Source organism: Rhinolophus ferrumequinum, chromosome 22 (assembly GCF_004115265.2).
Source record: "Rhinolophus ferrumequinum isolate MPI-CBG mRhiFer1 chromosome 22, mRhiFer1_v1.p, whole genome shotgun sequence".
In the NCBI taxonomy this organism is placed as follows: domain Eukaryota; kingdom Metazoa; phylum Chordata; class Mammalia; order Chiroptera; family Rhinolophidae; genus Rhinolophus; species Rhinolophus ferrumequinum.
In genome coordinates this window covers 20,397,761-20,421,893 of record NC_046305.1, presented here as the reverse complement: position 1 = coordinate 20,421,893, position 24,133 = coordinate 20,397,761, and the positions used below count along the sequence as shown (strand labels likewise).

The following is a 24,133-nucleotide window of genomic DNA, read 5'->3' as shown; positions in this document are numbered from 1 at the left end:
GCAGCACTAAGACTATTTACTGAGCAGCATTACAGATTATCTTTATTATGACTGCTTCAAAAAAATAGCTCACTCTGTGCAGATGAGCAAAGTTGTGGCTTCTGTTTCCTGTAATGAGTCTAATAAATATTGTCACACTCTCCACCTGGCAGGGGAGTGAGAGAAACATCCATAGGCTAATCAATTGACAGGTGTGGGGCAATTCAGTAAATTCAGAGTTCAGCTTTAAGGAACCATTTTACCCCCCCTTTCCCCTTGGTAGTGTGGCAAGTAGTGCTCATGGTGGTGGGGGGAGGATGGAGCCCCAGCAGACCTTTTGGTGGCTCTCTGTTCTATGTGACCATCTGTCTGGGCTGACCAAGTCTTTCCCTGGCCATCCTGGGGACGTCTGCCACTGTTATCAATGATGGGTGTGACTCCTGGCTTATTGTCTCGGCACGGGCAATCCACTGACCACCTCCTCTGTCACTGGAAGCCCTGATGACCCCCAAAGCACAGTTGTAACTCCCACTCAGTCCAAGACCAATGTGTAGTCCCACGTCCCCAGCCAGATTCTTATCGGAAATCCCCCTGGGGACAGGCAGGAAGCTGGGTCTCTTCCAGGTCCTTCTACATCATGACGTGCTAAGGGCTTTGGGAATGTCAAATCAGGCACTCTCGCACCTCACCCCCAAGCTGCCACAGTCCCCAGCATAGGGCTTCTCCTTCCCCGCAACTCCTGCCACCACCAAAGTTCTAAATGGAGATCAGGGCACAAAGCACCTTCTGCTTTTGCCTTTCCCCTCAGTCTTGTCCGCTTGCCTCCTCACCCTGGGACTTCAACCTGGAGCGGCAAGGCCAGCACACGAGTCTGACCACCCACGACCCCAACGCGGCCCACCTTCTCCCCACAGTTCCCTGGCCCAGGAGGAGAGGGTCTTCCCTCTTCACTTTCAGCCTTGCTCCCCTCACACCCTCCCTACCAGAGAGTGGTCCATGGACAGCAGCATCATTGTCACCTGGGAGCTTGTTAGATGTGTAGACTCTCAAGCCCTGCCCTGGACCCACTGAACTGGATTTTTCATTTTAACAAGATGCGTAGGAGACTCATGTGCACATTCAAATTTTAGACGCAGAACTGCTCCCATCACATCCTGGGCGCTTGTCCTGTCTGTTGTTGGACTCTGTAATCGGGTCCTCCAGGCTGGTTCTTCATGTCTTAGTGGGAGCTCAGTAAATTTAGGAAATCCTTTTCTCTCTTGCCAAAGCCCAACTTCCCGATGCTGCAGACTCAAAAATCCTGCCTCGGCGCGTTGGCTGTCACAAGCTGAACAGTGGTGACTTTTCCTTACTCTCAATATTCTTACTGTCACAATCCTAACCCTCGCCAAGACATATCTCAAAAATAAGGGAGGGAAAACAAAGAAACAAAGATACAAAACTGTGAAAGAGAGAAGCACACTAACATATTTCAAAAACCGCTCTCTCCGTAACAGTAGCTTTTGCTGACTTGAGCTTCGGTGATGCCAGAAGCCTGTGTGGAGGGGACAGGATAGAAAGAGCTCTGGGCCTCAGTGCTGCACATACTGCACAGAGGTCATCTAGGAGCATGCTCTTTCCATGACACAGTGTCCCCTTCTTACCGGTGCAGATGAGAGATCCTCCAGATGGTGCCACATCCTGAGCAAGTGGACTACCTTTATTTTATGGGCTTATGTGGGATAAGCGTTTCTCTCCTTTCACTTTGGCTGCTAAGAAGCTTAAAGCCAAATTTGTGGTCCAACAGTAGTGTGTAATTCTGTACAATACATTGGACTTATTCCTGGAATCACCCTTCTTCCTTACTTTTAATATATGTATTTTATTAAAACTCCTATTTTCTTATAAGCCGCTTTAAATCTTTACTGAAGCCAGGTGGAATAAATTCCTAGGCAGGTTTAGTTCTAGGTCCTTGACTCCAGTTTTCCCCCCTTGATCTTCACTGGTGTTACTATCCATTCCTCCCGATGAGAAAACAAGTTCAGAGCAGTTAAACAAACAAGCCAAAGGCAGGGCAGCTGCTGGGTGTCTAAGCCAGGTGTCTCAGCTCCTTGTTCAGAGCCTGGCCTCCAGTAGGAAGCACTTGGATGTGGTTCTCACGGCAGGTGAGCCAGCGCTGTGCTGAGAGGGAGCAGAAGGGAGGTTCATGTCAGACTAGTACTGTGCTCTGGGACTCTCGGCCGAGCATCATGGGGATTTGTCCAGCAAGCTCTGAGGCAGCCAGATCCTGCTTGGGAGGCTTCTGTATGCTGTGTCGACTATTTTCCCAGTTAACTGACCGTGAAGTTTCATGAGAAAGCACTGGGGCCAGTGATACTATGACTGGAGCAGGGAGCAGGCGAACTTCTCTGTGGGCGTGTGGAGCTGTTTTAAAGGCGTGTGCCTGTCTTGTCCTCAAAGCCCTATGTTCTTATGGCGGGGGCTGTGGTCCCCACATTGCTGGGCACTCTAGGGAAACTGGTTCCTCCAAGACTCAAGGTAAGCCTGCCCTCCTAGAAGGAAGTTAGGATGAATGCAAAAATGGCACAGGCAGCTTTTACAAAGGAATGAAGAGAATTTATAGGTACCAAGAAGAAAGGATTGTTGTTCATTTCTAAAAGCAAATTAACGAACAGTGCATACATTAAGATCCTATTTGTGAGTGTGGTTTAAAGACACATAGTCAGATGCATACAGGTAGAGACGCACCCCACAGATCCCATACACAGAGACACCCCAATGTCCCTCAACACGCAGGGAGTCCGGCAGGAAACACCAAGCACCAGACTGTTAACAGCTACTTCTGGAAAAAGAGCTAGAAAGTGAGATGATGGGTGAGGAAACTTTTACCTTTGTATTTTTACTATGTATATTTCCATACTATTAGAATGTCTTACACTGATGTTATCACTTCATAACTTAAGGAAAACCTGATGTTTCTCATGTAATGAATAACATGAGCCACGATGAACATTTCCTGTGAATGTGTAAGATTACAGAGAGGCCAGTGTGTTGTCTCATAGAAAGGGGGAGCAGGCAGAAGGAAGAGGGGTCCGCTTCCTGACTGGGTCACCCTAGGGAGTCACTGGTGTAGCCTTAATGTCTGGCCAGCCCCAGAGCCAAGGCTGGGGTTGTGGCTGTCAGAGTGTAGAGGCAGAGCTTTGGTGGAGGTAAGCAAGGGTGCCCCTGCTGGCCGGTCTGAAGGTACTGTTGAACCCAACCTTTCAGGTGCAGGAGCCTCCTAGGCCGCGGCCCTCAGCTGGCCAGTGGAGGGTGGAGGAGGGGCAAAGTGAGCCGCATTATGGGGAAGGTGGGCCCTCACACGCTCCTGGATTCCATCCTCGCTGTGAAGTCCATCCAGCCAATACGGATCGCTCTTTTCCCGGCTGCCAAGTCACAGTGAACAATAACCCTTTCTGGTGGGTACAGACGAATTCTCTCCATTCTTTTTAAAACAGCTGCCTTGTGTTATCTTTTGCTTTCATTCTAGGAGGGCAGGCTTTCCTGGAGCCTGTGAGGGAACTCCCTTGCCTAGAGGAATGGAAGGAGGGTCACCTGGAAGCATACAATACAATACCTCAGGGGAGAACAGGCCTGAGTGAGGTGGCCCTGGGGAGGAAGCTGGGCAGCCCGAGGGTGTTGGGCCACTGGGCTGGGCTTTTGAATAAATGGAGAGCCGTCAGGTGGAATGAGGGAAAGTGCTGAGGAAGGGGGGAGGGCAGTCCTGGGCTTCTACTGGGGCTGCTTCAAGACCACCTTTCATACAACCCCCCACTAACCCATCTCCCCTGTGGGTGTGGAAGGCCACTGGACTCTAACCATGCCAGCTCTGCGCCCACCCTTCCTTAGTCGTTCAAATGTCTCGGGTAAAGCCACGGACTGTCACCCTTAACCCATCAATCATCACGGCACACTAGACGGTCTGGGAACCAAGCTAACCTTTTGCTGCCTCCTGGAGGCAGGCAGTCAGGCAAGGGTTTTAGAGTCAAGTTCAGAAACCAGCTGTGTCTCTTCGGAACTGTGATCTCTGAGCTTTGGTTTCCTCGTGTAAAATGCGCTACTAATGATGCCTATTTATCAGGGGTGTTGTGAGGATTGAATGAAATAATGGGAAAACAGCATTTAACCAACGCCTGGCATATAATCGCTCATTAACAACCAATTGCACCCGCGGCGTGGGACGCGTGGGACGTCACGGCTAACAGAATCATGGCGCCACCTGGTGGTTGCTGTCTCTCAGAACAGCTGGTTAATATTCAAATCCAATGACCCTTTTTCAAATCTTTGTGAGTAGGCGATGCTTGGTAAAACTCATTATGGAAAGTATGCAATGTTAAATATGTGTTGGTGTCTAGCAAAGCATCTTAGGTCTTAGAAAGAGATGTTGGAGAATCATCATTTGGGAGCACCCCCCACCTCTCCATGGAAGAGATCTTCTAATCTATCATCATTGTCCACATACCCCAAGATGTTCCCAGCTTTAGGGGTAAACAAGAAACAAGGGTTTGTTGGCTTTAGAGCTGGGAGAGGGGAAGCATATCCAAGTTAAAAACGTCTTTTTTCCAAGCCTCTGCCCACTTTCAGGTCAGCTTACTCCTCCTCTTCCTGTTTCACCCCTAATCACCACCTCTTCTTTCTTTTTTTAACTTGTGAATATTGGGATACAGTGTGCTTTTCCAGGACCCATCAGCTCCATGTCAAGTCGTTGTTTTCAATCTAGCTGTGGAGGGCACAGCTCGCTGGCCCATGTGAGAATCGAAACATCGACCTTGGTGTTACGAGCACTGGGCTCTAACCAACTGAGCCAAAGGGCTGCCCACCACCTCTTCTAAAACTGCAACCTCCCATTCCCTGCTCCCCTTTCCTGCTTCATTCTGCTCCTTAGCACTAACATGCCCTATACATATGTAGTTCCTTTACTGTCTTGCCCCATTTGAATGGACTCTCCATGAGGGTAGGGGTTTCAGTGTTTCTTCATGGCTGTGTCTTCAGCACCTTGAACAGTGCCTGGCTCACAGTAGCTGCTCAATTGTGTGTTGATTGAAGGAAGGAATGAAAGAGAAGGTGGAGTCGGAGATAGGAAAACCAGAGAAGCTCTCAGCATGCCACAGATTTAAAAATGGAAACTTACTTCCGAAGGTAAAACAAAAGTTTTCTAGAGAAAGGGCTGGTTTCATGAGTGTGCCACCAGTGCAGTCACACAAACCCCACATGTAGAAAGGACCTGGCATTCAGAAGGACCTGGCATTCAGAAGGGCCCCGGGGTTGAATGCTCTGTGACTGCAGTCTTGAGATTCTTTCTTTCTTTTTTTTTTTTTTTTAAGATTTTATTGGGGAAGGGGAACAGGACTTTATTGGGGAACAGTGTGTACTTCCGGGACTTTTCCAAGTCAAGTTGTTGTCCTTTCAATCTTAGTTGTGGAGGGCGCAGCTCAGCTCCAGGTCCATTTGCCATTGTTAGTATCCTTTGCAGGAGTCAAGGAGTCAAACCGGCAACCTTGTGGTTGAGAGGACGCGCTCCAACCAACTGAGCCATCCAGGAGCTCAGCGGCAGCTCAGCTCAAGGTACTGTGTTCAATCTTAGTTGCAGGGGGCGGAGTCCACCATCCCTTGCGGGAGTCAAGGAATCAAACCGGCAGTCTTGTGGTTCAGAGCCCACTGGCCCATGTGGGAATCAAACCAGCAGCCTTTGGCGTTGGGAGCACGGAGCTCCAACCGCCTGAGCCACCGGGCTGGCCCCAAGATTCTTAATAATATATCTTTGAATTTGTGTTTCATGAGTCAAGTCCAATGGACAACGGCACATGTGTGGGGGCTTAGGGCTTCAGTGCATGCAGGGTCCTGCCTCCTGCCACCAGCTTCCCCACCCTTTAGTACACCAGCCTCCTCTTCTTGTCTGTACCCGTGACCTCTGCCACACTCTGCTCCCAGCAGGGACCTGATCGTGGGCAATGTGCCCCAAAGCATCTCAGGACAGAGCATGGCAGCAGCTGCCCCCTAATTCCTTTCCACCATTTGGGGCTGGCAGCCCCATGGCATGGCTGGTGGGCAGCCAGCTGGAGGCCATATCTTAGTAGGAGGGGTGATCTAGGTACCCTGATCCAGGAACAAAAAGTCCCAGCTTGGAGGTGTAAAGATCCTTGGGGGTGACCCAGGTGCTATGGGTGGGGGCAGTGGGTCTGGGGGAGAGAGACGCATGCCTCAACTTCTCCAACCTGGCAGTGCAAGCATCTATGTGTCTTGCCGGAGTCTGGCCGGCTTGAGGCACCTTCCTGGATGAGCCACAAAATACGAATTATATAATTTCGGTGATTCTACACATGAGCTAATGTGCTATTTGCATTTAAAACTGGCATGGTACAACATAAAACATGAATAGTAAAACTCATGCAAATAATTCAAAATTTTAATTTTTCTTTACTTAGAACATTAAATAGCAAACAACACCACCATAAACAGAGACCTTGGAAGAAAGGACAAAGCTTCCATTCCTTGGAAGAATGGACCTTTCATGGTACGTGTTCCCTGCTTTTTGAACAAGGAATCCCACATTATTTTACACTGGGCCCTACAAATTACACTCAACATGAGTGTCTAAGGGACCATTAGGATTAATCTGTGGGTGTATCAGAAAGGCATGGTCAGCAGTTTCTGACTGTGTTTAGACATCAGCTGTCTTTGATAGAATTACATTACTAATTGGGTAGAAAACCTGTAATAAAATAACTAATAAAGGAGCTACTTTTCCCCATTTATGATTACCCTTCATAACTTGGTCTTATTTCATTTAGCTAAAAGGATGAGCATTGTTTGGAAACCATCACATGAAAAATGTGATGGGCACAACGAAGATGGCTAATTTATATTAAAAGTCAGACAAAAAATAGTCCATCAAAACCAAGGTAAATTGCCTTCAAGGGTGGGGTACCGCAACAAGTTTTGGCTTAGGTTGGGCTTCTCAAGCGCGGCACTGGTGGCATTTTGCTGTGGGGACTGTCCTGTACATTGTAGGATGTTTAGCAGAACCGCTGGCCTCTGCCCACTAGATTCAGTAGTACCCTCCCTGCAATCATTACAATGTCCCCAGACATCGCCAAATGTCTCCTGAGGAGGCACAATTGCCCGGTTAAGAACCACTGGCTTCGATGGGTCAATGAGATGGAGTCAAGCATCATTACTGCTCTTGTGACCATCAGATCGATGTTCTTACCTAAACAGACTCCCTCCAACTAACGCCAACAAATGCAAGACACATAAATATAGGAAAACTAAAGAATTGTTTTATTTAGTGAGAAAGAGGTGAGTAAATGTCAGCCAGCTTATAAACAGTTAAACAGAATAAAAGGGGGGAAAAAAGAATACAGACATCACAGTGATGAATTTCAACAAACGTGACAGATTCACACTACAGAGCAATGGAATATTTGACAGCGATATTTATAAGCAAGATATCATGGTATTAGTAACAAGCTTATATCCAATTAGGTTTTCTAATCTCTAGAACATTTAAAACCTCAGACTGTAAATTTTAAATCCAGATGTGACGATTGGAAGCACTCAGCCATTTAAAACTTCTCAGTAAGTGCTACTCCTGGGTAAATATTTTTTCCTAACATCATTTTTCTCTAACATTTAGCATGTACCATTTCTTGTTCCAGTAGTAATCACACACAGGATTTAAAAGCCCAAGCAAGAAAGTGTCATTCTTTCTATAAAGGCTTCTTTAAAAAAGAAGAAAAACTAAAGGTGTGGGCATTTTATATAATTACTGCCGAAGAACAGCAAAAGCAATTCCAAAAGCTCACTGTACAGAAAGGCATGGCTCACAGAACCAAGTATATCAAGCTACAGCAGTTGAATATCAATCTTGACGGGTTTGGCAGCAGTAAACACTGTACACAGCTGTGTCGCCCGCTCAGCTAGCGCATGCCCAGAATCTGTCTGCTTTTCAGCTGGTAATTTTTTTCAATGTCTGACAGGGCTTGAGCACGCAGCTGGGCGGCATGAAGCCTTTTTTTCAGGTCTTTGCACTTGGCTTTGGAGGTGAGCTGACTCTCAGAATTCTCACTCCTCATGACGTTCTCCTTACTCTCCCCGCTGAAATGAACTTTCTTCTTAATTATCGAGGATGAAAGATCGAAAAGTTCTTTAGGAAGAAAAAGAAAAAGGGTTTGAGTTATGCGAACAGGAGTTCAACTCCTCCATGCTTATCATACTTATCAAAAATATTCACTCAGTTCACATTTAAAATCTGGGTGCCTGTCTTAGTTTCTTGGGGACAGGAGGTTGGTAGAAATCAATCAGCCTTTTAATCCATAGTGCTGAAAAGATAATCCTGGAATGTGCCAAATATCAAGGAAGGTATGTTTTATTCTCTTAATAATAGCTTTTCTCTTAAGGTTAAATGGGCCACAATATAAAACTTCTGGAAAGCAATGTCATTTATCTCCACTCTTGAAAACAAGTGCCATTCTACCTAGAACACATTATTTCCAGAAAAGTATGGAAGCAGAAGCTCTTTCTTATAGAGAGCACCCACAATTTAGTTAAATACTCAACAACATTTCAAAGCAGATTAAATGATCAGAAACTTGTTTATACAAGAACCTAAGCAAATTCAGTGTGGAAAAGATAAATCAAGTAACGGTATGGTGAAAAAGGTGAATTGTGCTTTTACATAAAAACAAATTCACTTAAAGTGGTAACACTATTAGCTACTGAGAGACTATTTGGAGGTTGGGGACCTGCAGGTTTGAATTCCAGAAGCTTTTTATTTTTCCTTTGTGTTCATTTAAAGGAAATATGTTCAAGTATTTCCTGAGCTCCTTGTATGGGCCATTGTGGACCAAACAGAGGCCCTATTCTTGTAGGAGGAGATCCACCATAAACAAATAAACAAACTCCATGTGGAGTATTTGAGGGGATGGGCTGTGGGGAAAATAACACTGAGAAAGGGAGACAGAAGTGCTGGGGGTTGTCACAGTGATGAAGGTTTCTTAACTGGTGACTTTTGAGCAGGGACTTGATGAAAGAAGTAATGAAAGAAGTAAAGCCACGAGGCTATACAGAGGTGTAGGCTCCAGGCTAACGGAAGGCAAGGCCCTGAGGTAGGAGTAGGCTGTCCAGAGAAACGCTGCCTTCCAACTCTCGTTGTCCGTGATTTCCTGTCTGCACATTGTTTCTGCTTCAAAGCACTTATTGCTTTAGCCTCACCTCCATTGTTTCAAATATCTTCACCTTTATTACTACAAATACCTACACATTTATAAAACAACAGCATCAATTGTAAATCTTACTAATGGGATACTTTTATAAGAAAGAAGTGTTTAGAAAAAGAATTAGTGCTTCATGAAATAGACTAACAAGAGCTTTAAAAAAGATGCTGTCGCTTACTATGATGATCTTGACATATTTGTGATGTTTTCCTCTTGTCTGAATTTGACAGCCCAAGGACGGGAGAGGAGATTTCCAACTGTCCTGAGTTCACAATAGCACCCACTCCGTATCTTCGGGCTCAGTACTTTAAAATACCTCCTAGCCCCAGTGGATACTCAATTCCTACAGCCTATTTTAAGTATTTGCCATGGTTCACATACAGGTAGGTTCTCTACCTACCTGTGTATCCTGACAATGTGAAACACATCATCCTTCTCTAGCTCTTTCCATCCTTTGCTCAAAGACCCTCAGAACAAGATGACAATATACTTTAACTGGAAGAGCCGTCCCCAGCAGGGCCTTGCTAATTCTCAGCAATGGGTTTCATGCATGAAACTCACCCAGATAAAAATTTCTCCTTGCTCTATCACTGTAATTATGATTTAAGACTATTTTGTCATTATGGATGGCAGTGTGGAATCTAAGAAAAGCTGAAATAAATATTATGAAAATACTGGAACGGTAGATAGCAATATTGAGGAAAAAGAGATTATTTAACAGAGGCAAAGCCCAAGTTTTGTGTAATCTTTGTTTCATTTTCTTCCACCAGTTTCGTTGATTCCCATCACCTATCACTTTAAAGTTACTATAATCATCACACTTAGTTTTTTCCTCTGTTCTATTTACAAAATGTTCTCGTGTTGCCTGAAGTGACCAGATTTTCTCTCAACTTATTCAAGATAGAAATGACAGCCGTCACGTATGAGGTATGATAAAAAATACGGTGAATATTTAAATTAAAAAAATTATTACAGTAAAAGACACATTGCTCTTAATCCCCCTCAAAATACTCCCCCTCGCTTTGAAGACACTTATCCCATCGTTCTTGCCACTTTCTGAAGCAGTTCTGGAAGCCCTTTTTCATGAGTGTCTTTACTTCATCCTCCATCATGACAATGCGCCATGTCATACATCGCTTCTGGTATAGCAATTTCTGTTAATTATAAAACATTACAATGTGTCCTCATCTACCCTACTCACCAGATCTGGCACTGTATGACTTCTGGCTCTTCCCAAAGTCAAAATGACCATGCAAGGAAAATGTTTTGCATTGATTCAGGACATCAAGGCAGACACAACAGTGCAACTAAAGACACTCACGAAAGAGGACTTCCAGAACTGCTTCAGAAAGTGGCAAGAACAAATATATGGTGATGGAAGAACTGACTCTGGGTGGTGAACACACAGTGGGATTTATAGATGATGTAATACAGAATTGTACACCTGAAATTTATGTAATTTTACTAACAATTGTCACCCCAATAAATAAAAGAAAAAAAAAGAAAGTGGCAAGAACAATGGGATAAGTGTGTTCGAAGCAAGGGGGATTATTTTGAGGGGGATTAATGGCAATGTGCCTTGTACTGTAATAAATCTTTTTAATTTAAACATTCACCATATTTTTTAATCATACATTGTATGCTGTTCTAGTTGGTATGAGGAAGCCATAAAAATTCTAAGTTTCATTGGAAATTTCATTGGAATTCTGAAAACCAACAAAAAACTTTGAAAACTAATTTGTATCATAATCAAGAGGAAAGACTGAATGCTTTGCATTTTCCATAATCTTAAAGAGAAAATTAAATTAGATTTAGAGTTTCTGTGAAATGAAGAACACATGTTAGAGCTGGTCCACTGGTATATACACTAACCACGTGTCACTAAAGCTGAGCACCTGGGACAATGCCCCCACAAGGTACAGCCCTGGCAAGGCTAACTGTCTATGTACGAGACCCTGTTGATATACACACAGAGCATATGTAGACATTAGGTAATCAAATTTTGACAAATATATATTTCCATTTGAATGGTCTCAGCAAAGATCCAAAAGTGATGGCCTGTTTCACAGTTGGCTTATCACGCCTTGTAAGCCACATTTTCTATGAAGGATGACGTGGCATGGATTATTTGGGCACGTGGCCACAGTAAAATCCTAGTATTTCTGCTTGAAAATGGAGAGAAATGCAGAGTTCTGATCATATACCCAGAGAAAACTCTGAAAAACACAGCATTGTTTTAAATGTCTCATTTTAAAAAAATAAACATCAAATAGTAAACACATAATTTGATAGGTAAATAAAACTGAGGATGAACTCATTATGACCAATTGCCTCAGGCCTATGAACCCAGTAAGTAAATCGTTACTGTAACAGAATTCTTACTTCCATTGAAATTCATATATTGAATTAACTCCATCTTAAAATTCGAGACTTTATAAATTTAAAGGGCTGCCAAAGCCCCTTGAAGACAGCTCTGGTGCCCATTTCTTCATTGGCATCAGCAGCTTCTGTGTCCTGAGTTGATTCTCATACCTGGACTACTTGCCAGAGACAGCAGCTTCTGTTCCTTCATCAGGCTGTAATTCTTCAACAGGCTCTCTGCTCTGGCCACTTTATCCTCTGCCAGCCTCTCACGAACACAAAGCTCTCGTTCCTTCTCTTTAAAAAAGGAATGGAACAAGAAAAAAAGAAATTAACAAGTGGCTTTGGGTATAAAACGATTCGCATTTGGTAGTCTTGTCACTTTTCCTAATCACTAAAACGAGCTTGCCTCACCAGTGATTAGAAATGCTTTGTGAAAGGTTCCTTACTGTATAACCAGGTTAATCTGATGTGCTAGTTTTTAATTCAGTATTTCAATATGTTGTGTGTTGTCTTAGTTTTCCTTATAAGGACTGGTTTAAGCACAAGCACAAAGTTAGCTTCAGCCTGTGGTCAGGTTGCGGGGGAATAACTCATTTGAGGAAAACAAAACAAAACAAAAAACAAAACACCGTTTCTGCTCACCAATGAAAGCGGGCAACAGTTCCTTTTCTGGGTGCTGCCTATCCTTACATTACAATCTTTCGTTTTTCTGGGTGAGTGACAGCACCCAAATAGAAGGGACTAAACCTCAGCTCAGTGAAGAGGTACTTCTTCAGATGAATAACAAAGGCTGTTATTTATTCCGGGCCCAGAATTCAGAAAGTTCAGATTTCAGTTGCTATATGAAATTCAAAATACTATAACCAGTGTTTTCTTTTTTTTTACAGAATTCTTTTGACAAAAGAGTAAAAAAAAAGGTTTCCAGGGAAGCACAGGTTTTCTGTCTACAGAAAGAATATCTCACAGTGCTACATAATTACCATTAGGAAGTAAAATATTAACAAATGCATTGGATGTTTCGTAAGTACACTTAAATAGAAAAAGATTTATAAAGTCTGCACTGGGCTTGAAGCTGCAGAAGCGAAATCAGGTGAGCCATGAGGAAGGCAGGAGACAGGCATGACCCCACCACTGTCTCTTACTGTTAAAATGAAGAGTCTCGGGGCTGTTGCTACCTTGCATCATTCTAAAACCTTGATCTAGCTCTTACTTTAGTGGAGTAGACAGAACTTCAACGTCAAAAACTAATTAGCACCCAATCAATTAATACCCATCAGAGTATTTATAAACCTAGATCTCTTGTACCCACATTATTGAATTGTCTGAACTTATCTAGTCCTACATAGTGTAGGATTTCAGACCTGGACTGCGTTGGATCAGTGATTTCAGAAGGTAGGAGTTGGTTTTTATTATGGAAGGCAGCAATTCTAAGACCTTCCTTTACAACGGAAAAACTTGAGGGTATATCTATTAAGGAACAGAAAGAAGAAAGTAACAGTAAAGTGTAAAGGCTACATTAAAGTATAATGTATAGAGTACATGCTAAAGTCTACAAAGTCTATAGTAAAGTGTAATGTACACATAATGTATTATATCTGTATACAGTGGTACCTTGGTTTTCGAACGTAATCTGTTCCAGAAGACCGTTCGAGTTCTGAAACGTTCGAAAACAGAGGCAGTTTCCTCACAGAAAGTAATGAAAAAGGGATTAATCTGTTCCAGACCTTTAAAACCAACCCCTAAAACTGCAAATTTAGCAAGAATTTTACTATCTAATGATACCATAGATCTATAAAATTTATGGCGTTCATAAACCGAAATGTTCGTCAACGGAGACGTTCGAAAACTGAGGTTCCACTGTAGTTTTTATATAATGTATACATGCAGATCTACAAAGTCTTCAGGAACGTATAATGGATACTGTGTTTGCGCCCTTACAGTTTGTGCCCAACAATACAATGATAGCAACTGATCTCAGACAAAGAGTTAGTTCAATAGGAAGGTGCCAGCAACCTTGATTTACATATTTTACAATACATATTTGGTTTCTCAAGAATTTATAAGAATGTTCTAACAGAACACATACACATATAAAATACTCCTGTCACAGATTTTCACCCACATCACAGTAACCCTCCTGCAGCTCCCCTTTGCTTCGCCCCATTCAGACTTACGCTCCAGTCTTTCTTCTCTTGCTTTGAGGGCTCGCTCTCGCTCCTGTAACTGTATTTCCTTTAGTTTCAGCTCACTCAATACAGGGCTGGAATCCTGCAACTTTTCTGGTTCTAATCGTCGCCCTCTTCTCTCAGGATTTCTTCTTTGCTCTTCTGCAACCAAGTCGGCTATCAAAGGGTTCTCCAGAATTTCTTCAACACAAGGTCGATGGTAATACTGGGGAAACAAATATTCAGTCTTCCAGTCAGATTTCATAACAGAATACTCATCCAAAAACAGCAGTTACCTTAAAAGGGCATCTATTTCCAAGACCAAAAAAAGTACTCTTTTATGGATGAGCCTTACCCACCCGGACAAATAAGTTCACTGGGGCTCCTACTCATGAGGTTTTGGGTCCACAAGGCAATGCACAGTTTTACTTCTCTCTGTTCCCACTTTAACCTAGAAGCCCCCATCCCCGTGCTGGCGCTCGGTAGCATCGTTAGGGTCTGTTTTAGGGCCTGTTTTAGGGCAAGTACTGCCCTTGCTTCTCTAAACTACAGTAAGCAGGACGGTCTCTCATGGACCTTCACCGATAGCCTTCTTTGTAATCCCACAGCATTTAACTTTTACATCAGCCTGATCCCTAGGACATCTCCCTCCTCATTCCATGGCCAGATTTTTTTCACATCTGAGTCATTTTCCCCTCTAATCTTTTTAGCCACCCCTCCCCTTAACCCCTTATCTCTGGTCTCTATTACTCTACCTCTAGCTGCAATGGAGAGATTAAAGTCTTATCTGTGGCCCCCTCGCCCCCACCTATCACTTTGAGGTAGGCAAGGACAAGGGGAACTGAGGATTCGGAACCTTTCTGCAATCGGGGCTTGGTAGCCGGGCAGAGCGTGGGAGGAAACAAAAGGAGAGAACAGAGGGCAGACCAGCACAGATATGCAATTTGCCAAACTCACATGTATTTCATTCGTGTGAACAGAGTAGATTTAGCTAAGGAAATATATTTAACGTTTCTTCAGTTTCATTGCTCTACAAGGAGAACTCAGACGCCAACATTTAATTGAGAGATAGAAACAGACAATATAATCTTATAATGTTTACCTTTAAATTTAACATCCTCGTAATAATGTCATTCAATTCATCAGAGTAACGATATGGAATTCGCCTGAATTTGCCTTCTCGGATCTTCCCAGCCAATTCTTTCTGGTTGAAAGCTGTAAATGGAGGCCTAGAGGAAAAAAAAAATGTTTTTTTCAATGTAAAAATTAAAATACACCAAGAACCAAATTAAGAGCATGACTTAAGCTCCAGTTTCTATTTACGCGTATGTTTCTACTTCTGCAATTTTCTTCTGTAGGTATGTCTCCCAAGTCTTAGCACTACTGACATTTGGGGTCACACGATTCTTTGCTGCGGGGGCTGTTCTCCTATGCATCATACTATGCTTGGCTTCTATGCACTAGATGCCAGTAACTTCCCTCGTTGTAAAAACCACGGATGTTACCAGACATTGTCAATCATCCCATGGAGCAAAAGTGCTTCCCCCTCTGTAACTGAGAACCACTGCTCTACAGAATAGGTTAGAAGGGGGAAAAAATGAAAAGGACAAAGCATTGGAGCTCTTTCTTGGGCTCCCAGTCTCTAGACCTCTCCCCTAGATCTTTGTTTCATTTCTTCCATAGGCCTGACCCTTTTGCTCTCCCCTTGAGCTAAGTATCAGTCTAACAAGGAAGCATCTAACCAAGTTGGAAGCTTGAACCAGTTAAGATCCAACCTTAGGAGTTATATTATTAATTTTTTTAGCCTGTTCATCTACCTTATTTTATCCCAAGGTATGATTCTTTCAGACTTGAATATACATGGATGGTCAAACAGCCGAACCCAGTGAAAGGTGACAAATCTCTCTGACTATAAACCTCAGACTAGAAACCTGTCTTCGTCATACTTACATTAATGCACATAATTCATACAGCAAACAGCCTAGTGACCAGATATCCGATTTCTCATCGTAGGACATGCGATTCATCTGTTCCTTCAGGGGGACAAAAGGTAAGAAAGTACGAGGAGTTAAAAGTTTATTTTGTTTTAAAACTTATAAAATTACCCCTGAGACCAAAACAAAAAACAAAAAAACAAAAGGAACCTTAAATTTTGGTAATATTTGCTCATGGGGGGGAAAAAAGGAAAATTTTTATATTATTAATATTTTATACCTGTAACAAAAATTTCAACTACAAAAGGCTGATTCAGCTTATGTCAGATCTTGTATCATAATAACAAAAGATGATACTTTATACATCATCTTCAAATTTTTAATGGAAAAAAAGGCAATGATTTCATCGTAATACACTTTGTCATATAGTGTAATTCATTCACTCACTTTTCCTTCACAAATGTTTATCGTTACTACAGGCGACTGACAATTCAAAGGTGAATATGAGAGACCTCTACCTTCATGACATGCAGAATCTAGAAATTCTATTTTAAAAGAACCAGAAAAAATTTCACAACAACCAACACATATATCTAACCTTCATATAAATGGATACAGACATAAATGACTAATTGAATTATTCAGTTACATATGTTCCTTTAGTCCACTGTATAAACTACAGTAGTAACTAACACATTCTCATTTCCTATTTTAACTGTTTGCCCTTCTTCCACACTTGTAGTAACAACAATACCATAGCTCTTATTGTCAACAGAGGGCACAGAGGCAAGATACCAAAGTCTTAGTGTTTTAAAGTCCAACAGGTGCGTCTGATATTATTTCCTGACAATCAATGCCTTGGAGAAGGTTGAACTGATCTAATTACAAGGGCAGGAGGGAAAAGGAACAAAAGAATCCTGCAGGTTTCAAATTTTCCAAGAACCACTTCTGGATAATTTTCCTTTATGTTAAAGGCTTTCTATTTGGAATACGATCCAGTGAGAAAATGACACTGTTCTGGCCATGTCTAATCTTAGGGAAAATCATTAATTTACAGTTTTATACTGCAGTTAAATTGGTTAACATAACTAAAAAAGATTTAGAAAATCTTGTAAAACGTTTGTGAACTGCTAAAAAAAAAATTAACCTCTTTCCATTTTTATTTGCTCAGATTAATTCAAGCTTTTCAGGCATCTAGAACGTCTGTTAAAATGCAGAGTCCAAAGCCAACAGGCACTACCTAGAGAGCCACAAACGGTTAATACCCTTTGACCCAACGATTTCATTTTGAGAGCTACACACAAAGGAAATAACAAAAACAAAAAAAAAAAGGAAGAATAATTCATACGGTGATGAATTTTGGAAACAAAATATCCAGCAATAGAGGAAATACAAAAGCAGGTGGACTCTTCAACTCCCTTGCAGGAAAAGGCAACAAAAAAAAGAACAAATACAAAAAGTTAACACTGTAAAAACATGTTATCTGAAGTTAGTGAGCCTCTTGATCCCTGAATCTCCATGAACAAGAATCATCTAGAAAGTCTGTTAAAATACAGAGTCCAAATTCACGGGCTTGGGGATTGAGGTCAAGGACCCTGCATTTTGAACAAATGCTCCAAATGAGTCCAATCTCCATGAACAAGAATCATCTAGAAAGTCTGTTAAAATACAGAGTCCAAATTCACGGGCTTGGGGATTGAGGTCAAGGACCCTGCATTTTGAACAAATGCTCCAAATGAGTCCAAGCTCCAAGCCGGGGTACAGGACCTATGGCATTTTGAGAAACACGACTCTTCAGGACAGAGACAAAATCTACTTCATCTTTGTAATCCCAGAACTTAGCACATGGTAGTCATTCAATAAATCATGACTTGAATTGCCGATACAGAGGCGTTTAATGGTCAGGTGGTCAATTTGGAAAAATGTAAATTTAAAATGAAACAGTATTATTAATTCTTGGCTATTGGATATTACTAAACACACGAATAATAATAATAAAAAAAACCACCTCACTTTTCCTGCATTTTAATGCTTATCATTAAGAGGTGTAAAAAGTATCTAAATTCTGAAATACTTACAGGAGACATGTAGTAAGGTGTGCCCACAAATGTCTTTGCAAAACTCGTATCATGGTTTAATATTCTAGCTAGCCCAAAGTCTCCAAGCTTAACATTTTGCTTGCCATCCAGGAAAACGTTGGCTGGTTTCAGATCCCGATGTAGCACTGTATGACCACCATCGCTTCGTCTATGACATTCCTTTAGGGCCAGAGTCAACTGAGTCATCACTCGAAGAACAAACTCTTCCTCCAAGTATTGTCTGAAACCAAAGAAGATATACAGTGTTTAACTTCTGAATAAAGCCATTACAAAGATGGGATCACGAGAATTATCTAGTTTTCGAAGTGTACAAATAGGGAAATAAATATCACACTCTGGTATGAAATACGGGTGTTGATGCACCAGAGATTTCCTAAAGTACTGCGGACCCACTACCATGTTTTCCCAAAAATAAGACCTAGCCAGACAATCAGCTCTAATGCATCTTTTGGAGCAAAAATTAATATAAGACCCAATCTTATTTTACTATAAGACCAGGTATAATATAATATAACATAATATAATAAATACCGGGTCTTATGTAAGACCAGGTCTAATATAATATAATACCGGGTCTTATATTAATTTTTGCTCCAAAAGACGCATTAGAGCTGATTGTCTAACGAGGTCTTATTTTGGGGGAAACAGGATAAATATAAGGACACTTTTCCACGTTACTAAGTACTTCCTCCCTAATCCTAAAACAGGATGCTTAACAGAAATGAAACCAGGCCCATTTTCAGCTTACTTTCAAAGATTAACTTACCTTTCCTTGGTTCCCTTTGTAATTACACTAGCCAGGTCCCCTCCTTCACAATATTCCATTACGATGTACAGTGTTGTGTTGGTTCGGTCAATAATACGATCATAGTAACGGACAATGTTTGGATGTTTCAGTTCACGAAGCAAATTCACTTCAGAAACAAGCATTTGTTTCTCAGCTTCTGTCATGGAGCCATAGTCAAGTTCTTTCCAAACCAATATCTGAAATAAGAATTTCCCAAGGGAAGAGTGAACTCCTTATACTCAAAAACAAAGAATGAAAGTTCCAAAATTTAAAATTTGCAAACATTATTTCTCTGGTAAATAGATCATGGTTATTAACATCTACTTTAGTTTGATAAACTTAAGGACACCCGATTTTATTTCCATAATCTTTCTCTAACTTTTAAGCAGTAAATAATGCAATGGGAGAGGGCGGAGGTGAGGCGCATTAGGCCTCCCCCAACTTCCTACCCTCACTTGCTTTGAGGGAGTTCAGAAAAAGGTACTCTGGTCAAAGGTGAGTCAGAGGCAGTCCAAATCCCGGCCAGTTCCAACCAGCCAAGCTTTTCCAGGGTGAGAAAGCTGAGTAAAGATCCCTCGGTCAGCAGCCAGGCAGTTTCCTCTCCATCGTTTTTTTCCTATGTAAGGTCAATGTACACACATGGGAAATATGGACCCAATACGCTAATAACGGATGTTTTAAAAGAGCTCTGATTGTCAAGACAGAAAGCTCCAGGTTCTGGTACCCCTTTCTCCTGTCCCAGAGTTCTACTCTTCTCTAAAAAATAGCTCAGGAGACCGCTACCTGTCACCAATGAAAAAAAAGCCTTTAGCAGGAAAAAGGAAGGAAATGGAAGAGAAAGGGGAAAAGAAGGAAAGACGCGGTCTCCCATCCCTTGAGCAACCCAGGACAGACACAGGTTTGGGGGAGATGGCTTACTCTTCCGGGCACCCAGCCTTGGAGACCCACAATCCCAGGCCTCTCGCTTCGGGGACAGAGGGCGCTCACCACAGGCTGGCGAAACCCCAGCAGGGGCGGAGACAGGGAAGGGCCCGCGCTCACCTTGCTGTCACTCTTCCTCCGGATCTTCTGGCAGCGACCGTAGGAGCCTGTGCCAATGGTGTGCAGCACCTCGTAGTCTTCCACCCGGGTCGGCATGGCCGGGCCCACCGCAGGACTCCAACAGATCGCGCCGCAGCCGCGGAGCTACGGCCACCGACTCGAAAGCACCCCCAAGATACACTGCCGACGGCCTCAGTCCCAAGCCCCGTTTAACCGTCGCGGGCCCTGGACTCGCAGTCTATTGGCCCACAGTGAGGAGGCTTCGCCTCTCTGATTGGCTAAGAAGAACACAACACCCTAAGCATCTTGGGAAGGCGTATCCCTAGGCAACCGCCTCGGCGTCTGTGTCGGCGTCCGCTTTCTACTCCTAGGAGGAAAGGGGCGGAGGTCGGTCAAAGGGAGGGCGGGAAAGAGAAAGCGGCAGCAAGGCAGTTTCTGCAACGCTGTCGCTCTGGCTGAAGTCGCCAAAATAACCGAAATCCAGAGACTTCTCAGACTTCTTTGCATACTGCCTCAACCAAATGCTTTCTGACTTTTGCACTCTGACCCCTCCAGTTCCTGTACTCTGCACGCGCCTTCTTCTTTCAGGTTCCTGTACCCTGAGCCTGATCGGGGTCACGCTGAAGACTTAGTGAGAGCTGAGTACGGTGATTAAACCTACAGTCCCTTGCTGAAGTGCTAACTATGACGTGGGACTGTGCCAACCCATTTATTTACATGTATAGTCTCGTTTATTCCTCAACACAAACTTGTAAAGCAGGAATTAGTATAATGAGGAGCACAGAAAGGTTAAATTATTTGCTTTAGGTCCAACAGCCAGGAAGAGAAGAATCAATGCAAAAACCTTGCATACTGGTATAGTAACGATTTAAAAGTTACGCATGACTTTGTGAAGGGCGCGGTCATCATACACAGACTATAGTTTGAACACCGAATTTAGAGGCTTGTTCAACATGCAGTGGATGTGTACAAACCCTCGGGAAAGAATATGGAAGTCCTCGATGTTGGGAATCTCCAGCAGAATATGATGGCTCTAAGGCAGACAGGTTTACCCTTAAGACTCCTAAAAAACAAAAACAAAAAAACAGACTACCAAATAGATTACCTGGGGTGCTGAATACATAATTAATTGACAATACTTCATTGAATGTAGCCTTTTCTGGGCACCCACAGAAACCAACATTTTCATCTGACCCAGCCAGGTGGAACAGTCCTATTTTTACCTGGGAGAACAGATAGAGAGGCCTCCATCCATTTCATGTGCATTACCGGAAAGTTAATAATTTGGTCATGCATAAATAGGTCAATTTTCTTTAAATATCTGTTCAGCATGGGATTGAAAGGAACTTGATTTTCTATTAATAAGAATTGCAAACCTCTTTATGTTAAAAATAAGAACTGAATATAACATAATGCACTGAATATAACATAATTGGAATTCCAGCCAGGAGAATTTTTAACGTGACATTCAAGGGCACTGTCTTATCCCAAGGGAATGGGACCAATTTAGGTTTCAAAAGTTATGTAAGGAGCTACGGTGGCTGTGTTAATTGGCATTATATTTTTTATTTTAGTACCTCTTAAAAATTGACATCCATGGAACTCTTTGGCTGGCCTGCCCCAAATCCTTCACCTTCTCTCTGGCCACTCTTTTGCTCTTATGCTTTGCCCCGATTCTCCAAACTTGACACACTTTCTCAGCCCACACCACCACCACCACTACCTTTGCACCTGATATTCCATTTGTCTGGAATACTTAGTCCACCTGACTCCCTTATCCACTCCCCCATCCTGTATCATGATCGTGTATGCCTAGAGGACGTAACTTGTCTTTCAAGATTCAATGCCAACTTTCTCTCTTGTGCTCTGGGAAGCCTCTTCTAGCACACTAGAACAAGCAATTCCTCCATCTATAGTGTTCACTATAGATAGTACAAAAATCAACCCTCAACTTGTTATTTTTCATTATATATTTCCATGGGTCTCACAGTAGCTCAACTCCAAGCTCCTCATAGCTAGCATAAGCCCTGTAATAAAGGTGTCATGCAATAAATCTTTGTTAAATGAAAATGTGAGAAAGCAGCTTATTAATCATTCAAGGATTTGGATGAAGCCCTCTAGTACTCATGTTTCAAACGTCCTCAGTGCTATGGCAGAGACTAAATATTGGGGAAAGGGTCATCCCAGGAATATGGAGAGTGGCTCCTAGGCTCATATGTTCATTCAACAAATATTTACTGAGCACTTACTATCGCCCAGTTTAATAAACACCCAGCATATAATTGATATGCTGGGTGTTCATTAAAAAAGAGACAGTGGGGCCATGATGACCATGATAAAGAAAAGAGTGACATAGGCATGGCATGACAAACACTAATGACTGGCCAGAGATAGCACATATCATTGGGTGGGAGTGAGGGGCAGGACAGCACAGCAGAAACCACTGGGCACCGTGGAGTGGAAAGAGACACTGGTGGCCGAGGAACACGAGGAGTCAATAGGGAACACTTTTACAGGAAACACCCCTTCCTGGGTCATTTACTCCCTCCATCCTTCATATTCCGCCCATTCTTTAAAGACAGCTCATGCCCAGCTTCTTCCCTGAAATTTTTTCTGACTGCCTTCAACCCACCGTGAGCTCCTACGAGAGCAATTATCTGTTCCTTACTCATTTAGAATGTGCCATACACTAATCTACATTACCAACTTCTCTTGTATATCTGACTGATTAAATAAAAAACTCAACCTTCAACAAATATAAGTTCCTCTTAAGTAACTAATGTATATGATTTTGTTGTTTGTTTTGTTCGCTGCAGCATATCTAGCACCTAAAACATGCCTGGAATGTAGTAGGCACTCAATTAGCATTTGTACCTTGAATGAATGAACAAATGAATGCACGAATGAATAAATGAAGCCATGCCTTATTCACTGCCCTCAGCGTCCCTTCTTATGTTATATTAAAGTCCCACTAGAGGGCTGTAAATAACTTCATAACAAACAAGAGGTTGGGACTGCCTCACCAGTTCACCCACAGAGGCCTGGCCTCATAAGAAACTTTGAGATTTTCATATTGAGCATTTCAAATCCCAGAGAAGACATTTTTTGTGTCTTGGAGCAATTTGAAGTCAGGGATTATGGAAATTCTTTAAAGAGCTTGATAAAGATTTCTAGAAAGGAAAAAAAGGAGAGATTCTTTGTTTATAGCAATCAGATGCTAAAAGATGTTTTAAAAAGGTGCATGACAGAGTACATGCTCAATAAATAACCATGTTCTAGAGGAGAGTATGAGATGTTATGGAGACTGGCCATAATAGCGACACAGCATTTCATATCAATAGAAGGACAAGACATCTGCAAACTAAGAGACAGCTTTGGATTTAGTGGCAGGCAGCTGATGGGAGAATATGATGAGAAGAAATTTATCTGTGAAACCAAATAGTGTTTAATTTTGAGCTTCATCATATTTTAAAGAGGGATAGTGCCAAACTAGCACCCAAGGGTACAAGTTAGGGGAAGGCTGACTTCTGCTCAATGCAAGGATACGCTTTCAGACAAAGAGAACCGTTCACACATTTTGCATGGTTTTTCATAATATTTGTGAATTCAGGACATTTTGCATAATATTTATGAATTCAGGACATTTGTTATCTCTAAGACTATTGATATTATAAATGGGTTAAGAAGACTGTTAACAGTAATTATGGGCGGTAAGTCTGTAGTATGTTTCTAAGGGACTAAAGGAGCTTTCAGAGAACAGTCCCAATTTCCCCTTTAGGAGCAGCACAGTGAAGTTGTAGGAGCGGTGGGTGTGAGGAGTAGGAACCCAGGTTCGTCTAGCTCTGTTCTGATGAGCTAGGTGACCTAGGGAATCCACTCGACCTCTCTGGGCCCTAGAAAATAAGAGTGTGGGAATAAATATGCCCCAAGAGGGGCAGAGTGAGAAAGGAGTTGGGAGGGGGTCCTGGAGGTTATACTGGGCAGGAGGGGGAAGAAAGGTCAGCAAACAGCATGGAAAGTGACCGATGAGGTAGGAGGCAATATGGAAATTATTGATAACCCAGAGTCTATAGAGGAGATGGTTTTAAGCACATGGCAGTGGCCACAGTGCCAGATGTTGCAGATGGAGCAAATAAGGTACGGGTAGAAATGAGAACACTGGATTTGGTCATCTGGAAAGTCTAGGTGGCCCACCCAACAGCATTTTCAAAGTCACGTGGGGCAGAAGCCAGCCTGCAGGGCTCGCAGAGGGACCAGATGGTGAAGGAGGGTAGACAAAGTGTGTGTGTATGCGGCGTGTTTGTGTGTGTGTGTGTGTGGTGTGTGAATATGTGTTGTGTGTGTGGTGTGTGTGTGTGTGTGTGTGTGTGTGTGGCATGGGGGTGTGTGAGTGTGGTGTGTGTGGCATGTGTGTGGCGTGTGTGAATGGTATGTGCATGTGTGTGTGTGGTGTGTGTGTGTGTGTGTGGTGTGTGGCATGTGTGTGTGTACCGTCCCGGGCAGCCTTCCAGGACGGCTGCGGGCCCTGCCT

The 24,133-nt window shown here is 42.7% G+C and overlaps 1 protein-coding gene across 1 annotated transcript; it reads right to left on the bottom strand.

Moving 5' to 3' along the window:
- Window positions 1–6,627: 6,627 nt before the first annotated feature.
- NEK2 (NIMA related kinase 2) lies at window positions 6,628–19,889 on the bottom strand. Its single transcript, XM_033092005.1, has 8 exons — window positions 19,603–19,889; window positions 18,541–18,758; window positions 17,754–17,994; window positions 15,692–15,774; window positions 14,844–14,970; window positions 13,751–13,967; window positions 11,745–11,870; window positions 6,628–8,143 (listed from the first exon to the last, which is right to left on the bottom strand). The coding sequence occupies exons 1-8, from the start codon at window positions 19,696–19,698 to the stop codon at window positions 7,917–7,919; spliced, it is 1,335 nt and encodes a 444-aa protein (XP_032947896.1). The 5' UTR covers window positions 19,699–19,889; the 3' UTR covers window positions 6,628–7,916.
- Window positions 19,890–24,133: the final 4,244 nt, after the last annotated feature.

Bases quoted from the DNA above. Each gene is read 5' to 3' on its own strand.
- NEK2 (XM_033092005.1), bottom strand. From the start codon at position 19,698: ATGCCGACCCGGGTGGAAGACTACGAGGTGCTGCACACCATTGGCACA. The intron at 18,759-19,602 runs GTGAGCGCGGGC...TTCTTATTTCAG, and splicing joins GGAGGAAGAGTGACAGCAAG to ATATTGGTTTGGAAAGAACT. The intron at 15,775-17,753 runs GTAAGTATTTCA...GTCCCCCTGAAG, and splicing joins CACCTTACTACATGTCTCCT to GAACAGATGAATCGCATGTC.